Here is a 17,674-nt window from a genome sequence, read left to right as displayed (position 1 = left end):
TACATCCTGAATGACAAGTTCGATATGATAGGATTCCATTCCTTGTATTCCTGCTTCATGGGTGAGATCGCTTTGTTTCTATAAGCAATATGATAGGACGTAAAATCAGGCCTCCAATACTTCAATGTCTCATGACTTTCTGCCTGAATTAAATAAAGATTATTCAGGCCAGCCAGGATCGTAGAAAAAGAATTGCACGAAAGAAAAACAAAAAAAAAGGAAAGAGTGTGTAGAGAGTGAGTAAGACATGGGCAAGGGCAAGGGGCGCAGCTCAGCCAACTTGTAACCTTTTACTTATTATAGAATTAAGCCATCTTAATATCAATGTAATATGAATAGAACCCTGGTACGCTTTCTATACTAATAGCTAGAGCATAGGTAATAGACTGTAATCTCCAATTATATACTATCATAGGTAATAATGATATTTACCTAGGTACCTATTATTTTTTTTATGCTTTTAGAAATTTATTATAAATCAAATAGATCAACTTCTTATATCTCTAGGTAAAATATTGTCCAATAATTTTTAATACTATAGGGAAATTATAATTTCAGGATACGTCTTCTCCTGTAGAAGGGAAATGCTTGCTAGGCTTATGCTGTCGTATGTGCATTTCCCTTTTTAGACATTTTTCATTATTTTCAGCTGGAGTCCAATCGTGGCTAAGCCAGATCCTGGTCATGGTAAGATAATGAGAATGGAAATGAGCTGACATATACCCCGGTTCAGAGGATCGGTCATCTGAGACTCGTAGGGCCGTAGGGCTGAAGGGTTTGAGGCTTAAAGACCGTAATTAGCGCGAACCTGTCGATGGCGCTAAAAGCTATACGAGCTCGGATTTCTCGACCTCTGAACAGGTGCCAACATGATTGGCTCCGGCGTATTTATAGAATTTCAGCTTGTTGTTGTTGGTAAATTTTGAGTGAGCTCAGCGCAGCGCCCTGCGATGGCACAGAAAAAGGAATTGCGAGAATTGCTGATCACCTGCATTAACACAAAAATACAACAATGTTTTGGGATGCAGAGAATATATATATTTCTGAATCGGCGTCCCGGAACCATAACGGTGAACCGTGTCTCTCTACAACCTATCGAGTACCTAGGTTAGGTAGTTGTTCGTCTAATAGCTACAGGTCCTGAGGCAACTACGACTTGACCCTCTCTGACAAACGAGAGCAACCACAATGGGAAGTGCTCCTGAGATGCAGTTCTCTCAATCAAAACGACTGATTGTCTGCTGCGATGGTATGCATTTTTGAGCACTGGTACATGTGATTCTGATCTAACGAGTTCTATTCTAGGCACCTGGGACGACTCTACATCGGACTACAGTCAACCCCCCACCAATGTCACTCGCATCTGTAGAGCCCTGAGTCGAAACGCAGTGGTCGAAGAGAACGGGTCGAAAAAGCTGATCCCGCAAATCGTTTATTACCAAAAAGGAGTGGGCTCTGGGATTGGCAATAAACTCTGGGGAGGTGAGTAGTAGAAATAATGGAATAGATCATCTTCGTTGCTTCTTCGTTGCTAACAGATTTATTGGCAACAGGAGCGGCTGGCGTGGGTCTCAGTGCCCGTGTACGAGCCGCGTATGCCTTTCTTGCCGAAAACTACAATGACGGCGATAAAATCTACTTCTTTGGCTTCTCGCGTGGTGCTTATACAGCGCGGGCGACGGCCGGGTTGGTGACCGACATGGGCCTGCTGACCAGTCGCGGCATGGACAACTTCAGCACCGTCTACAACGACTACTACAACCACAAGCTGGACGGCTACGATGAGGAAACGAGACGTCGTCTGGGGTTCCGGGACCCCCTACCCCGGTTTACGGTGGAGATTGTCGGTGTGTGGGATACGGTTGGCTTTCACGATTTCTGGTTCACCCGATGGCTCTTCGGCGAGGAGTTCGAGCTCCCGAATACGAGGCTATCCAAGGACATCCGATATGCCTTTCATGCGCTGTCTCTCGACGAACAGAGAACGGCATTCCAGCCCACTCTGTGGTATTTACCGGAGAAGAGCGACGACCAAGAGCTTCTCCAGGTCTGGTTCTCGGGTGAACACAGCGACGTTGGCGGTGGCGCCAATGACCCCCGACTGTCGAATATCGCCCTCGCCTGGATGATTGCACAGTGCACCAAGCACAACCAGCTCAGCTTTGACTTGAGCTACTTTTTCGACGAGCCTGCTCCCGCTGTTGAACCCGATACCACCCCGTGGGCCACCAGCCAGGGACCAAATCGCTCATGGAGCATCTACCAATTCCTGGAGTCTGTCCTCGGCGGGACATCGGTACGGAGGCCTCTTCGCTACGGAAACAGAAAAGGCGATTGGCGCATCACCAATGAGGCGCTTCACGAGTCCATCCAGGATCGGAATTGCTTCGGAAAAGCATCCAAATTTGTTCGATGGCCATGCAAGGTTCTAAAAGCGAGAAAGAACGCCACCACATGGCTCCTGTCTGATCGCCAAGAGATCCACCAGGTCCAGGCAAGCGATACTGAGAAATTCCTCAAAGGGCGTATCAGGACTGTACACCCTCTTCAAGTTGATCCGGCGTGAGCTGTCGAAGTCTCACTCTCTATATCCGCGTATCTATCTACCTCTATATACCACGATGTGGAGTTGTTGTACAGCGAACCGCAAGAGGGAGTTGAACTCTAGGTGCCAGAGACCGATACAACAGGCGACTGCAGCTCACTTCCAGGTACGTCTATTATGAGATTGGGCATATTTACCATATTTACTGGGTTGGTTTGGAACCGTGTTGAGCAGTGCTCCACGGATTATCTTTCAGTTGGAAGGACAACAAACGATCATATCCCCATTGTCTGTCGAGTTGTCCTCAAATGTGTCACAATCTAGGTCAAATATTGTGATTTGAGGCCTGATATATAACCAGTTTTCTTTATGTCCCGACTGAAGTGTCATCAATGAGGCTAGTCTGTCTCCTGTTCCACCACTTACTTGGCTTATTGGTGGCTTTCCATTCTTTTGCGTCTTACTATCCATTCTTATATACCCAAGCCTGTATAATCACGTCTTTTTTCATACTAGAGAGATTCGTACTACGTATATTCTATACATTTGCCGTTTCCTTGAGTGGAATCTATCATTCTTCGCAGACGAAGAATATGCTCTGTCCACCTTATGGCCGATATAACCGCGCACTGCTTCAATATGGTGCAAGAATGCTTTATTTCTTGTCGATCAATTGTATTCTATTCATTAAATGTCCTTAATTCTATCTAGCTTTATTGTGACATTGTCATAAACATTATGAAAAGGGTATGAGTTTGGATGGAGTATAGTATATTGACTGACGCGTCAATGCAGTGAGATATGCAGAAATCATTCGTTCAGATCGTCATTCGTTGTTCCCGTCACATACTCTTCTCACTATGTGAGGCAAGAGTGATTTATGGTGATTTTGATGAGGGTCGGTCATCATCGTCACGAGCTGAGGTCACATGTCACAGGGGGATTCTCCCTGGCTCTTTCTCTCTTTCTCTCTTCCTCTCTTTTCTTCCTCTCCAGAATGATGGGGACTTGCATCAACGTTTTTCACTCTCGATTGAACTCATATCGGATCGCATATCGGCAGGGTCAAGAGTACTGATATTCTTTAGCCCCAGTCTCGGTCTCTCCATTCACATTAGCTTTATTAGCTTCTGGTCGACCAAGCCCAACTCCGGCCTTTCTCCCCTTGACAATCGCCAAAAGACACTCGCCCACTGCCTCGAGATCACCCAGCAAACTCACATGTCCGCGATCCGTCTTCACCAGGCCGCCCTTGATCACTCGATACCCTGGGGGTAACATCGCAGCGGACGCGAGACAGACGCCGTCGCCGGCGGCAAAGGCCAGATCGTCATACGCGTCCCGACACTTGATATGCTCGCGTGATCGGACTCGCGCCCCGTATACCGTCGGCAGACACTTGGAGTACAGCACCGCAAATGGCGGGTATCGATTCTCCGACTGGTGAGACTCGTTGAAAGCCAGCTCCTTCTTGAAGCGGAGAACTTCGGCCAATGTACGCTCCAGATAGGCAATTGCGTCCGCCCGGGGGATCGTGCTCGTGGCTGCTGCTACGACAGCGTTCGTCGAGGACGACATGTTGGGGGCGGTGCTTGGTCCAACAAGATTCTCGACTACTAGGTTTTCAGATGCTGCGGCTTTCCCGGCACAGGTTTGTGATGCTCCTCCATCATCACGGTCTCGTGGGACGTTCTCCACCCTCTCCTCTTCTCGTGATGATCTTGTCCCTGGAGTATCCGCCGTCATGCCGTCCTTGCTGCCCAGAATTGTGGAGAATCGCTTCCCGAGTCCAATCTTTGGTAAAGATGGAAGAGAGTTTGGTAAAGTCTCGATCAGACTCTTTCTGTTCTCACTCCCTAGGGGAGGAAGCGGTGCTGCGATGCACGGAGAGAATCTATACTCTTCCCAACTCTTGACCGAGAAGAAATCCACCAAATAGTCCTCCTTGGTCCGCTTGTCGATAAAGCAGCGTCCATCCTCCGGGAGTAATGCATAGCTGGTCCGGAACGTAAAGTTCACCTGCGCTGTGAGCACCCGCGAGCTAAGGAGCACATCGTCTCCGTTTCGCAGCGGCCCCAGGATATTGACGCAATGCTGAGGTGTGCCTGCGTACACGACACCAGCAAACAATTCCGGTCGCTGGTTGACGGCGTGTCTGGTGATCAGTCCTCCGAGACTGTGTGCGATGACAAAAGCTCCTCGCTTCTCCCGTGGAACATCGGGGGCATTGCACGGCAGGCCTTCCAAAAATTTGATCAACCGGTTCGCCAAGTAGTGAGGACTCAGACGCCAGTCATACCCATAGTCCCATACGCGGAGCTCTCCTTTCCGGACATTTTCACACTTTCGCATTTTATGGATCAGTCGTCGACAGATATCCACCGGACCAATGTGAGAGAGGACTTCGGATGCAATGATCATCTCCTCCATCCGTTCCTCGTCCTCGTGGGTCAACCCGACTTCCAAGTCAACTTTGCGGATGTTCAAGCCCACTTTCATGGGAACCCAGAGCTGACGATGAGGAGGCTTCGCTGAACGCAGAACGGAACCGCGGTATCCGCCCATGACAACCACGTCACCCGTCATCTGTGACAGTGCCTCCGTCAAGATGGGATACATGGTGTTTGCCCTTGGCCTTTGCGAGTGCGTACTGGGCTGAGGGACCCCATTTGGCTGTGCTTTATTCGTCTGACCGGAGTCTTTTCGCTGTGACCCATCACTGAGAAACCGTCCGGGGTTCCACTCGCCCCGGATATCCGGTAGGTTGAAGTTTGGCATGCTGAGCAACCTGCTGCTTGAGTCTTGCAGGCTGTCTTTGATGGCCTTGAAGCGACTGTTGACCTGGGAATGCACGTTCTCATAAAGAGGACGTTGATCTAAAGACGAGGTGCGAGACAGGCACCTCACATACAGACTCTGATCTGATGCTGATCGCCGTAAAGTGAGTGGTGGCCGTAGGCTCGCAACACTGGGCCTCTGTTGAAATGAATGAGTGGCCATGGTGGAACTGTCAAGGGGCTTCAATGCAGGTACCCCGTCTTCGCTAGAGGTTGGAGAAGCGTTTCCGCTGGACAAGGCCGAACCATCACCACCAGCGGGGAGTTGGCTGTCTCTCGGAGTGTCCAACCCAGCAGCGCTAGTCGACTTTACATGTTGGCTGCGCGGGCGGCCAACGCCAGAACTCGTCTTGGATGATGACAGAGAGGTCCGTTTGGTCAGGGAACTCAGATCCGGTAAGAGCTTTTTGAGGTTGAGATTCGAAATCGCATCCCCAGACCACGTCAGACGCCGTACGGGGAAGCTACCTTTGAGAATGGATCTGGTGAGGCTAGTTCGAGGCTGATCCTTGATCTCTTTTGTTGCTTGAGACTTCTCCTCTTGGCTGTCCGGTTTTTTCGTTTCCTGCTCTGTCGGTAAAGACTCCGGTTCTGCCGTCATGCTGGGCAAATACTCGCCGGCTGTTTCAGTGTCCGGAATGGGGTCAAAGTACCCTCCTGACCTCACCATCGCTCTGGTCTTCTCCTCTGCGGGCGTCTGGCGCGCCTTCATGCGACTTTGGGTGCGACTGATGCTGACCCCCAGCACATCCTCGGCCTCATCCGCCTCCGCCATGGCGACGGGCTGGACGGGGGAATCGTCATTGTCCGAGCTGAGAGAATGATCACTGTCTGAGACTTTTTGTGTCGATATGCCATTCATTTCGTGGTTGTCCTCTTCTCGCGGGGGTTTGCGCTGATGCTTTTCCATGGGCGCGAAATCGCCGGGCATGACGCCATCATCATGTTTGGTAGCCGTCTCCATGCTGGCTATCTCCGTGCAGTCATGTAATAAAAAAAAAACCCAAATGCAAAGCGAGCAGGGAGGATAATTAACAAATTTCAAGGCGCGAAGGAAGTCTTGTCTCGTCGCTATCCAGCCGATCTACAGGATGACTCTGCACCAAATCGAATCTGCCAAGGTCCATTGAGAAGTATTCGTTCGGTATGCAAGATAAAGTTGCATGTATGTATGTGTGTATATATTCACAACAAATGCGGAGAAGGTGTTAATTATTTTTATCTTTGAGTCCAAGGCTGACCGCTAAACTGATTGATACGATTAAATAGATCCATCGATTCGTCCGTTTGTTCCTGTGTCTTTACTTCGTAATAATGGCAGGCGCAGGAAAAGGGTCCCGCAATCTGCAGGTAGCCGGCAGTGCCGGAAGCGTGGAACGTTGGAACTAAAAAAACTGACAAAAAGCCAGGGCTGGACCAATCAGGCCGAGCACGCCAATCATATCAATCATGATGAATCACTCACGGATAAATTTAAACTTAAATTTACCTAAAACGGCAGACAAGGACTTCAGCGAGTCGGGTAAGGTATGTACGGAGTACTCCGTAGGTAGCGGCTTATCCTGGATCCATTCCGTTGCCCTGCAAAGGAGAATTTAGAGGAAAACTGGGATGGAATGATATGGAATCTTAGGTAGTACCTACCTAACGTACGGAGTACGGTTACCTACCTGAGTAACTAGGGTACTAACTAATTAAAGTTCCGATACCTAAGACAAAGGCCCTACCTAGCTTTTCATCTTGTTGCTGTTTTTAAACACGTGCGGCAAGCTTTGGGCATTATGATCATCACCTGATCATTTTTGACACAACCTTGGAGTATGGAAGACAGGCTGCAGGCGAGATCCTATTGGAAATTATGACCATCGCCATAAACTACATTTACGTACAGTACATATCTACCTACCTAATCAGGGTAGTACTACTACGGTCCTACTTCCCTACTTTTACTTATTTTGTGCTGTACAGAATATGCCTAGTATATGTGCATAACTAGTGCACTTTATTTCCGTAGCTACGGAGTACTCCGTAGGTACCTAACTACCCTAACTCCGCCTCACCACTGCAAGTCTCCATCCAGTCCAGCCACCCATGTTTCGTCCACGTCAGTCAGGCCTGTCAAATCGATTAATCCATCAATCCCATCTCGTCTCGCTTCGAGATTTCCTACCTAGTTATATACCTACCTACCTATCTACGGAGTACCGAGGTAGGTAACTGACTGTCATTCAAGAAAGTACCTACGTACCGACCTACCTAGTTAATCTACAGCACATCCTGGGATCTCCATCCTGGTTGATTAATTGATTAATGAATTGCTTTTTACAACAAGCAAAGCTTCCAACAATTCAGGCAAGGATCTCGATTAACTATGATTATTTTTAGTCAAGTCCGGTGGGTCATTTCGTACAGAGTACGGAGAGGTAATAAGTACTCCGTAGTGTCATGACGTATGTAAAACAGTCGTCGGAACGGTCGGGACTCGGAATCCCGGGGCTAACCCCGGTGTCAGTCAAGTCAGACTTCCCTGCTGCGCCGTTGCGGGTGCTGCTGTGGACGTATTATCAGAATTATTAGAATTTATGATAGATAGGTAGGTAGGTAGATAAAAAAAGGATATTAATGAATTATCTGCTTGGTTGATTGATCGAGCCTTGGAGATAGATGGGGTATGTTAGGTAGGGAGGTAGTAGATCTATCTACAGCCAGTGTGTTTTTCTATTCACAAGTTTCTATCCGCCATGGGCCTACATATTTTCCCACAAAGTTGACCTGCATGCATATTTTGGGCCCAGTTTATTCAAAAAGAAAATAAATATGATATATAAGCTCTAAATTTAAATTAGATTTTGGTTACAAAATTAGATATAATAACTACGGTACGGAATTTTTTTTTGAAAGGAATAAAGTTGATGTAAAGTTTCCTAAAAAGAAAAATTTATATCTAAAAATGAACCGACTTAATATCAATTAATTATTTTAGCTAAAATTTATATACTACGTTCTCCTCATATATAAGAATAATTTTTCATACAAATAAAGATTCGTTGAATCTATAGTTTTGATTATTTATTTATTTATTTTTTTTTCATAGATGAAAATCTTGAGAGAATTTGCTCTACGATTATAATTGAAAAAAAAATCTTATAATTATCGTCGACAGAAATGATAAGAAGATGCCTGAATTTTGATCACAACTAGTAACTAGAACTCCTAGTATATGTATATAGCATGAGTAAAAACAGTGATTATTAGAACAGATGAAGAAGAATGGGAAAACCGGCTGATTTTATAAAACCCCAAATCAACATGGTCCATCAGCTTCCCATCTCCTTCGTTTGTTTCGGGTATTACGTGCTTGCTTCACGGGTGAGATCATCTCTACCTGGGACTCGATTCCTAAGCGCCGACAAAATATACTAGTTTTGCGGAGAAATGGGCTCCATGGCGGAAGCTTATGGCGTAGTACTATCTATGTATATGAGGGGTAGGTGAGTCGTGACCAGAGAAGATCGGTTCAAATATTTGGAAGGGGAAGGGGAAAATTGAATTTTTTTCATTTTTTTATTTTTTTTACTCTTTTTATTTTTAGACACTTCATCGATAGACACTCTGTCATAAAAGTTTATAGATTATATACGGCAGTTGGCCCAAAGTCAGAGGTATGTACTGTACCTCTGATACTAAGACTGAGTAAATATAGACTTTAATCTACCAAAAAGGTATCAATATTTAAAACAAGATAGCCTCGACTTTGTTGCCTGTCCCCCTATAAGACGAAATTATATACTTGTTGATCAGACTGCTAGGACTACGGAGTATAAGAAACTCCAACTTACGGCAGATCTCCGACCGCAAGGAAAGAGAGAGCTAGCTATTAGAGCTCATTACTCTATGACTGATCTATTTACTGGTCTTTTTCGGCTGTTCTGCGAAATAGGGTTGTGATAATGAAGAGTTAACTATCCTGGAAATCGGTCAATTAGGTCTGAGCAATGGAATGAACTTGACAGCTCTATAGATGTGACCATTTTCAGAGGTAATTCTCCATTGTCTAGGATAGTGCCATAGTTGCTTTCTATACTCTTCGTTGAATTTTCCATTTATCTAAATACAGTCTACCCCTGCAACAGGATCTCTTGTTCCACTGCACCGATTTGTGATACTAAGCCTTCTAAGAGTCGAAAAGACCTTCCATCAACCACGGGTCAAATGTAACTTCGCCTGCGGTTGGTCTTTCCTCCGGCGTCCAACGGAGCATTTTCCTGATAAACCGCAGAAACCCGTCCCTGTCCTCACCCTCAAGTCTCTGTTCGAGCTGCTCCAGATCGACACTAGGGATTGGGACAGGACCTCGCCAATTTCCTGATCGAAAGCAGGTTAGCAGCTGTGCAAAAGCTTTATTATCTCCCCGCTAACTGTTGCACTCGTTTAATGTGAAGGAAAGGCCATACAGACCATTCTCGTCCCAATAGAGAAGGCTGTACTCGCTCCGCTTGAGGAAGTCCAGAGGAGGAGGCCCTAATACTGCCACCATTTCGGCAAGATGGTGCGCTTCATCGTATTTGTTCTCGGGGTTCCTTCCTTGAAATAGATGACTATGCTCGAAAAGATCCCAGACCTAATTCTATCAGCTCATTGTTCCATATGGATGGAGAGCGGACAGATGGAGCGCCTTACCACCATAGCAACGTTCCAGATATCAACATTATAGCTCCATTTCATGCCTAAGATCACTTCGGGGGCTCTATAAATGTCTGGCATAATATCATCTTCATGCTCTTCATCGCCTAGTCGTGCTTCGCCGAGATCCCAGAGAACTGGAGGTCCAAATGTGAGAGGAAGCGGCCCCGAGAGATAGAGTGTGCGATCACCGGCAACTTTTCGGGGTACCGGGGCTCTAATTTATCCTTTTCATAATCTGAGAAAACCGATTCATCATCGATTCCCATAAGCAGGTTGTTTGGTTGTAGGTCTGGGTTCCCATCAGCGGTAATGTGGTTAGTGAATGGAAAACTGATTTACCAGTGTGTATAACATGTGCTTCATTATGGAGATAGTCCAGAGCAGCTAGCAGCTGCCGAACAGAGGTTCTCAGTACGTCTTTACTAAAGACCTTATCACGAGCCCGCATCTTCAAGTCATAAAGACTCATTCCGAGTGGCTGGTGAAGAAGACAGTAATGCCAGCCATGCGGTCCAGTCACCTCAAACGAATCAAGCAACATTCGAAGGCATCGACGATCAGGATGGCTGGACTGAATTTGATTTAGATGGTGATAGATTGGGAGCTCCCGATGTACTTTTGAACTGTTGACATAGATTTTCAGGGCTACATATCGATGTTCCCTGAGAGGACGTCAGCTCAATCTTTTGAATCGCAACACTCGATTTGGAACATACATCAGATCACGACAGAGCCAGACAGTGGAACTGGAGCCATAGCCCAGTTTACCCACAATTTGATACCTCGCATTGAAAACTTCCCCAATGCAAGCTGGGTAGTATCTTTGGGCTTTATAATTCGGGATCGTCTCTTCTTCGATTGGAATTGAAGGATCCATCAATTGGAATCCTGCACTCGGAAAGGTCCGCGGCTCTAAAGAAGATCGATGTAATGATGCCACACCATATAGAGAAGGACATTTGCAATGGACACAAGGGGCGTGTTGCATGGCACAAAAGAATGTGAGGGACTTGGGAGGATAATATGCGAGGCTGTGAAAAAGAGCGGAAGGACGCATGCAGAAGAGTCATGATTGTCGGGCTGCTGGAGCGAGGGTATCAGACAGAGTGCTTTAACGCGCTTCTTCAAGTGGAATCAGAGAATGGCATCGATCTGGAGTCTGTTTGTCAACGAAAGATGGGTAATTTAGGCCCTGTAAAGGTAACACCGTGCATTAGTAGGAGTAGACACCCGGAACATCTTCTCGAAGTCATTTAACTTGTCGAAGCTAGAAACACTGCCTTTGAGCGTGAAGTTGGTTATCTGTATCAATCATTATCGGCGAATACACCTTTAGGGTCCATCCGGGGTTTAACTAAATTCTACACAGACCACCTATCATGTGACCACTGTGCTGCCTAGTGCTCAGGTGAACATTATTATATAGTTAGGAGATTCGAAACCTTATCAGTTAAGGCACTGGAGTTTAGAGAAAAGACCAACTTTGCCTTAGGAGCGATGGGTTTTCCACTGCAGTCTCATCCGCTCCGGATGCCCAAAGGTTGGGGATCTATCTACCGAAGGAACTCTCATCATCAGTTTCGCATTCAGTCATTGAGGAGACGGCATCAAACATAACTCCATGAAACCATATACTTCCCTGAGATGTTTTGTTTCTTGTGACATTAATAGATATGGCTCTACCTCTGTGCAGCCGGTTGGCTGTGACTGCTAAAAACTAGGATTTGGCTGTTAACTTCCAATTCTTGCCATTGATAAAAAAAAGAGCCTATGTTTCTGTTCTTCCTCTATCTTTCTATGTATTTTCAATAGAGCAGTCATTAGCCTTCCAATATGGTCTACCTCTAAGTCTTCGATAGTCATCTTGTCATGGGGATCTTGATCTCATCTCGTTAATAGGAAGTATATGCAGGTAGTTTTGTCTACTTTCTTAATTACATAACTTTGCTTCCTACCCAGGTAGATAGATGCTGATGCAAGTGGATTGTCTTCGTTGAATTACGGAATTATTTCACATTGCTGCTAAACACACAAGTCTATTTGCATTTTTTTTAAAAAAAAAGTCGGTATCTTCCGTCCTAGAGAGTACATGTATGTATGTACATACTTAGGTAGTGGTCGTGGCTTCGTGTCGATTGTTAATATATATATACAAGCCTTACAGGTCCCTGAACTTTAAAGAGAAAATATGTATGTGCTGTAGATACAACCTATTCTATCGGATGGCTGGACTCTTAGCCCCCAAGCCTAGGTACCTACTATTATAAGTAGTTTTTGATCAATTTCATACCATGTTTAACGGTTACCGCTGGCCAGTGTTGATTCCCTCGCGCGCCTTGGTCGACGAGGTAAAAGTGCCCGACTGCACTTCGTACTCGCCTTCGCGAGTAATGGCCTGGTTCTTCGCCACGCCCTGCTCATCACCAAACTGTCGGTCAATGGCGACGCCTACGGTGCCGCGGATCGATTCACCAACGCCCTGTTATGCAGTTACTTAGTACGGGGAACATGACTTCAACAACATCAACTCACGTGAATCCCTGCCAGAACTCTCCTGATGCTACCGCTGATCCCTCCTCCGTTGCTGCCAGTCGTGGTGTTACCGTTAGTGTTACCGCCATCCTTCCCGCTCTGCGTGTTGGACGCTTGCTGGCCTTGACTGGAAGAAGACTGCTGTCCGGAACTCGAACTATGTGGATTGTACCCCGTGCCTGTGGCCGAGTTATACTGCTGTGCAATTTCCTTGTTATAGTTGCTCGATGCAGCCGTCGAGGGAGCAGCAGGAGCGCCAGTCGACGATCCAGGAACGACCCCTGAACGACTCCAATCCGACTTCTGCGACGGGTTCGAGTCTGTCCCGTAGTTCGTGGGCTCTCTGGCGGAACCGGTGCCTTGGCCATTGGTCGTCTTGGTGGTCATCTCGCCGGTCTTGCTGTTGACGCGAGGATCAAGCTTGTTCAAGAGGCTTGAGCTATGTGGTCCTTTGTTCGAGCTGTCCGGGTTGTTGACCACCGTCGTGGCACCCTTGTGCGTGTTGCCCGTTGTCGTCATCCCCGGCGCGTACTGCGCGCGGTTGTTGAGGTCGCTGTCAACGCGAGGATCCAGCTGGTTGGCGAGATCAGACTTGTGCGGTCCGGCGGTATTGGGCGCAGGACCAGTCTCGTCAGAGGTGGTGTTGGGAACGTAGGCCCCTTTCTTTGCAGGTTTCGTGCTGGAGGTATCGACTCGTGGGTCAAGCTTGTTAGCCAGGTTGGTTTGATGAGGAGGAGTGGCAGCAGACGTCATGGCGTAGTATATATGTACCTGTTGTCTCTATTGGGAAAGACTGGAGAATATACCTTTATTCAAACTGGTAAAGTTATTATCTCTGACAAAAGTTGATATTGCGGCAGCGGCAAAATACTAAACCAAGCTTTTTCACTTTATTCGCCTCTGATTGTTCTTCTGACATTATTTGCCCTCCATCTCGCGGCGAGATTGACGTCATGTTGAAAACTCAAACCAGGCTGGCTGCGAATCGACAGAGGATGACATTGTCAATGTCATTCTAGATGTGCGAAACACCACATGAGGAAATGAAATTAAACAACAGCACCGATACAACCATGTCTTGGCTTATATGTACTGTGGAGTTGATAATAGATCGACAATCTCAACCATATCGGGCAAGGTGCAAATGCTGCAAACACTGACGTCACAGTGCACATGCATAACCTGTATAGATGACTACATATTTTATGCTGATCTTATGCAAGAACATCGAACATCTTTGACGATTTGATCCATCAATCTGAACGCTGGTTGCGCTTGAGCAAAGCATTGAACCTGCAGATAGGAATGCCTCAAATCTCTTGTCTCTCTTTGACTACTTTATTTAAGCTTTCGACGCTATTCCCAGAAGCTGTTGACTAATCTTGCTTAATTGGTTAAGTGCCGAGGTAGATTCCTGCAGGTCGCGATTAGCTAGCTGGCAAGGTTACAGTCGAGATGACAGTCCACATAAGAAAAATCGGTTGAGCGCTCACTGAAGACGCCTTTTTGGATATGCAACTGTCTCTAACGACTTAGGAAACCATCACAATGGCCAAAATTTACAAGCAGATTATCTACGCAAACACCCCCTCCCCCGCGATCGATCCCGATCTGTCCAAAGGGACCTTTGCTCTCAAGACTGCCACCATCCCAGACCCTATCCCCGATGACAAAGTCCTCGTCCGCGTGCACTACCTCTCGCTAGATCCGGCCATGCGAACATGGCTCACTGCGAAGCGGTCCTACATCGCGCCCGTCGAACGCGGCGCTGTCATGCGCGGACAAAGCATCGCCCAGGTCCTGTCGGTGGGGAGGAATTTGAAAAGTCAATACAGAGTGGGGGACTGGGTCATTGCATACTCCGGCTGGCAGGAGTACGCTGTCCTGGGTGCTCGAGAGGCTGAGAAGATCGTCGTCCCCCCGCGATGCAGACCCTCGGATGCCATGTCCGTTCTTGGCGTGACGGGATTGACTGCATACTTTGGCATGCTAGAAGTTGCAGGCGTCAAAGCAGGAGATACGGTCGTGGTGTCTGGAGCTGCTGGTGCCACAGGCATGGTGGCAGGCCAGATTGCAAAGATCAAGGGAGCGAAGCGTGTCGTCGGACTGGCTGGGAGCGCAGACAAATGTGCCTTTTTGAAGAACGAGCTGGGATTTAATGCGGCTATCAATTACAAAGATGCGGATTGGAGGAAGCAGCTGAAGAACGCGGTCCCAGATTACATCGACGTATTCTTTGACAATGTTGGCGGCGAGATTCTCGATGCCTGCTTGGGCCTGGCTGCGCGCAATGCACGGTTTGCCATCTGCGGTGCCATCAGTCAGTACAATGCGGCGAAGCCACAGGGACCAGCAAACTACATGATGGTGATTGTAAGTATCAACGTTCCATTTCTTCATGTTCTCTTTTTGTCCTCTGACGAATTGGCTGTTGCAGTCTCAACGAATCACAATGAAAGGTTTCATCGTCTTTGATTTCGCAAATCAGTTCCCAGCTGCCCGGAAGGACCTTGCGCAGTGGCTGCAAGAGGGCAAGATCAAACGGAAAGAGTACATTGTGAAAGGCGGCCTTGAAGCTGCTCCTCAGGGACTAGTCGATCTCTATACCGGCGCAAACACGGGGAAGACGATGGTCGAAGTGGCTCCTATGACAGAGGCTGTTGAAGTCAACCGCGCGACGCTGTAGTCCGGTGTCATTCATTAGGTACCCTTGTAACATAGAGCTATTGTTGGCAGGCTACCTAGTTCAAATTCACAAGAAGCTAGTGTCATGACACCTCTTCTTGACCGAATCTGCAACAGCTGTGCATTTAGCTTGTGTAGTGAGCGAGTGTCAGGCGTTGATGTTTTCCTTCACAGTTCATCCTGACAAGGAGATTTAAAAGCACTACCTAGCGAAGTTATCAACTCAGGGATATTTTCAATCTGAATGGACTCTTTAATGGACAATACGTATCGATAAGGAACCGTTCAAGATAATGCGATGATGATAGCGCCGTGGTCAGCCTAATTCCAGACAGCTCGCTTACCCAATTGGGCAGCAACCAACACGCACCACGTGACACCAGAGAGGACCTTATTCTCAAAGTTGTAGAGATGGTAGACCAATTGCAGATAGTCAATTATGTGATGGGAACAATTACCCAGAGAAAGTGAATCGCTCTAGGATTTTGCAGCTCTATAGCCTCCTGCATGTGTCAATGGCAGTACCGATTGCATGGTAACTAAGGACATATATAGATAGAACGTACGTCATTCTGATGATCCGAACTATATACCAATCTCACCTGCATCAGAATAATTTCCCAATAACATGATTTTATCTCTCTATTGACCTCTTTTCCCCCTTTCATGCTGGTCAATCTCCCCAGTCCCATTTTCCAATAATCGTGCCAAATCACCATTAACCCTTAAGATCCTTGTAGCTGCTTATCTGGTGGAGAGGACCGTTTCCATCCTAACGTCATATTCATGCTACTTCCTTTTCTCCTATTCGATTGGAAGGGAACAGAATCTGGTCATATTGCTTTTTTGATTCTGTTCTACACCAATAATTGACTACATCCTGCCTAACCTGCCTGCCTACCTGTCTAATGTTTCGTTTTGGTACACGTCATTTTTGCAGATGGAGCTCCAGCAGGTCATGGTCAAGGTCAATGTCAAGCTCAAGCCCCTCAGTCTCAGGCTCAGGCTCATATTCACGTTCAGCTCTAGCCTTGAGGCAATCCACGAGGGCGGGCTTCTGCTACTATAAAAATGGAGTTAGACGAGACTATCATCATCATCATCATGGCTCTCCTTCTCTTTCGCCATATTCTTTGATATCCCCTTCTTCTTCTTGCTCTTTGATAAAGAAGCTGCAGCCCGAAGCCCAGTCATCAATCCCTCGCAGACGGGTTCATATTTCACCTGAGGCAAGATCGGCGGCCCAGAGGAACAACGAGGAGTTTTTGCTGTCTAGTCTTTTCAATGTCAAGGGTAAAGGTATCATAACCATCCATTTGTTTGAACGCTACAAGTCCATTATTCCCTTAACAATCTCCCAGTCGCCCTCATCACCGGCGGCGGTTCCGGCATTGGGCTGATGGCCACGCAAGCCCTGGCCGTCAACGGCGCCAAAGTGTACATCGTCGGCCGGACAGAAGAGAAGCTCGACCGGGTAGCCGAACTGTACGGCGCAAACATCGCCGGCCAAATCATCCCCCTGACGGCAGACACCTCGCACAAGGGCTCCATCGCGCAGCTCGTCAAGGACTTTGCGTCTCGCGAGGAGCACTTGTCCGTGCTGATCAACAACGCGGGCATATCGGGCCTTGCGCGGCAGGACGTCGAGCGCCAGGGGGCGGAGCCGCTGAAGGAGACGCTCTTCGACGACGAGGCATCTACGCCAGAGGACTGGGAGAGCGTCTACCGCACAAACGTATGCCAGCTGTACTTCATGACATCCGCGTTTCTGCCCTTGCTACAGAAGGGCACCGAGGCGGAGTACGGCTGGTCCAGCACCGTGGTCAACATCTCGTCCATCTCTGGCATCGTGAAGCTCTCGCAGCACCACTTCGCGTACAACGCGTCCAAGGCGGCTGCCATCCACCTGACCAAGATGCTTGCGCACGAGATCGCATCGTCTAAGCTCAAGATCCGCGTTAACAATATCGCCCCCGGTGTCTTCCCTAGTGAGATGACTACCCAGGCGAGCGATGAGCGGCAGAAGAGCTTCATCCCTAAGGAGAAGTTTGAGAATAAGGTCCCTGCTGCCCGGCCGGGCCATGACCGTGATATGGGGAATGCTGTCTTGTTCACTGTTACTAATCAGTATCTGAACGGGCAGACTGTTGTCGTGGATGGGGGGTATGTTTTGGCAGCTGGGAGGGTTTAAAAACGAATAAAGAAAAGAAAAAGGTCATGTTATATTGGTCCTCTATGATATATCCTGGCTGCAATGATGTCCTCCGTAATGTACATGAATTCAATTCTATATTTTCTTGAATGGAGCTTTCTTGTCTATTATATAGGACGTCTAGTTTCGCTTTTGTTCACTGGTGTTCTTTCCCATGACCTGCCATGACTCCATAAA

The 17,674-nt window shown here is 47.4% G+C and overlaps 7 protein-coding genes across 7 annotated transcripts; 3 read left to right on the top strand and 4 right to left on the bottom strand.

Annotated features, from left to right (window-relative positions):
* Nucleotides 1-1,188: 1,188 nt before the first annotated feature.
* Nucleotides 1,189-2,566, top strand: VTN77DRAFT_3619 (uncharacterized protein; the record flags this gene model as incomplete). Its single annotated transcript, XM_069419587.1, has 3 exons — nt 1,189-1,249; nt 1,306-1,482; nt 1,554-2,566. 3 exons carry the CDS (start codon nt 1,189-1,191, stop codon nt 2,564-2,566), a joined length of 1,251 nt encoding a protein of 416 aa, XP_069278410.1.
* A 1,044-nt stretch (nt 2,567-3,610) lies between these two features.
* VTN77DRAFT_3618 (uncharacterized protein) lies at nt 3,611-6,346 on the bottom strand (the record flags this gene model as incomplete). The annotated part of the gene is made up of 1 exon (XM_069419586.1): nt 3,611-6,346. One exon carries the CDS (start codon nt 6,344-6,346, stop codon nt 3,611-3,613), a length of 2,736 nt encoding a protein of 911 aa, XP_069278409.1.
* A 3,210-nt stretch (nt 6,347-9,556) lies between these two features.
* Nucleotides 9,557-10,146, bottom strand: VTN77DRAFT_3617 (uncharacterized protein; the record flags this gene model as incomplete). Its single annotated transcript, XM_069419585.1, has 3 exons — nt 9,557-9,747; nt 9,841-10,003; nt 10,063-10,146. 3 exons carry the CDS (start codon nt 10,144-10,146, stop codon nt 9,557-9,559), a joined length of 438 nt encoding a protein of 145 aa, XP_069278408.1.
* A 26-nt stretch (nt 10,147-10,172) lies between these two features.
* Nucleotides 10,173-10,945, bottom strand: VTN77DRAFT_3616 (uncharacterized protein; the record flags this gene model as incomplete). The annotated part of the gene is made up of 3 exons (XM_069419584.1): nt 10,173-10,357; nt 10,408-10,730; nt 10,785-10,945. 3 exons carry the CDS (start codon nt 10,943-10,945, stop codon nt 10,173-10,175), a joined length of 669 nt encoding a protein of 222 aa, XP_069278407.1.
* Nucleotides 10,946-12,591: 1,646 nt separating this feature from the next.
* VTN77DRAFT_3615 (uncharacterized protein) lies at nt 12,592-13,353 on the bottom strand (the record flags this gene model as incomplete). The annotated part of the gene is made up of 1 exon (XM_069419583.1): nt 12,592-13,353. One exon carries the CDS (start codon nt 13,351-13,353, stop codon nt 12,592-12,594), a length of 762 nt encoding a protein of 253 aa, XP_069278406.1.
* A 795-nt stretch (nt 13,354-14,148) lies between these two features.
* On the top strand, nt 14,149-15,286 carry VTN77DRAFT_3614 (uncharacterized protein; the record flags this gene model as incomplete). Its single annotated transcript, XM_069419582.1, has 2 exons — nt 14,149-14,973; nt 15,038-15,286. 2 exons carry the CDS (start codon nt 14,149-14,151, stop codon nt 15,284-15,286), a joined length of 1,074 nt encoding a protein of 357 aa, XP_069278405.1.
* Nucleotides 15,287-16,225: 939 nt separating this feature from the next.
* VTN77DRAFT_3613 (uncharacterized protein) lies at nt 16,226-17,476 on the top strand (the record flags this gene model as incomplete). Its single annotated transcript, XM_069419581.1, has 3 exons — nt 16,226-16,302; nt 16,493-16,584; nt 16,647-17,476. 3 exons carry the CDS (start codon nt 16,226-16,228, stop codon nt 17,474-17,476), a joined length of 999 nt encoding a protein of 332 aa, XP_069278404.1.
* Nucleotides 17,477-17,674: the final 198 nt, after the last annotated feature.

The sequence above is a fragment of the Rasamsonia byssochlamydoides genome (assembly GCF_041956645.1).
Source record: "Rasamsonia byssochlamydoides strain NRRL 3658 unplaced genomic scaffold VTN77scaffold_25, whole genome shotgun sequence".
NCBI classification, from domain to species: domain Eukaryota; kingdom Fungi; phylum Ascomycota; class Eurotiomycetes; order Eurotiales; family Trichocomaceae; genus Rasamsonia; species Rasamsonia byssochlamydoides.
This window is presented reverse-complemented; position numbering and strand designations above follow the sequence as displayed.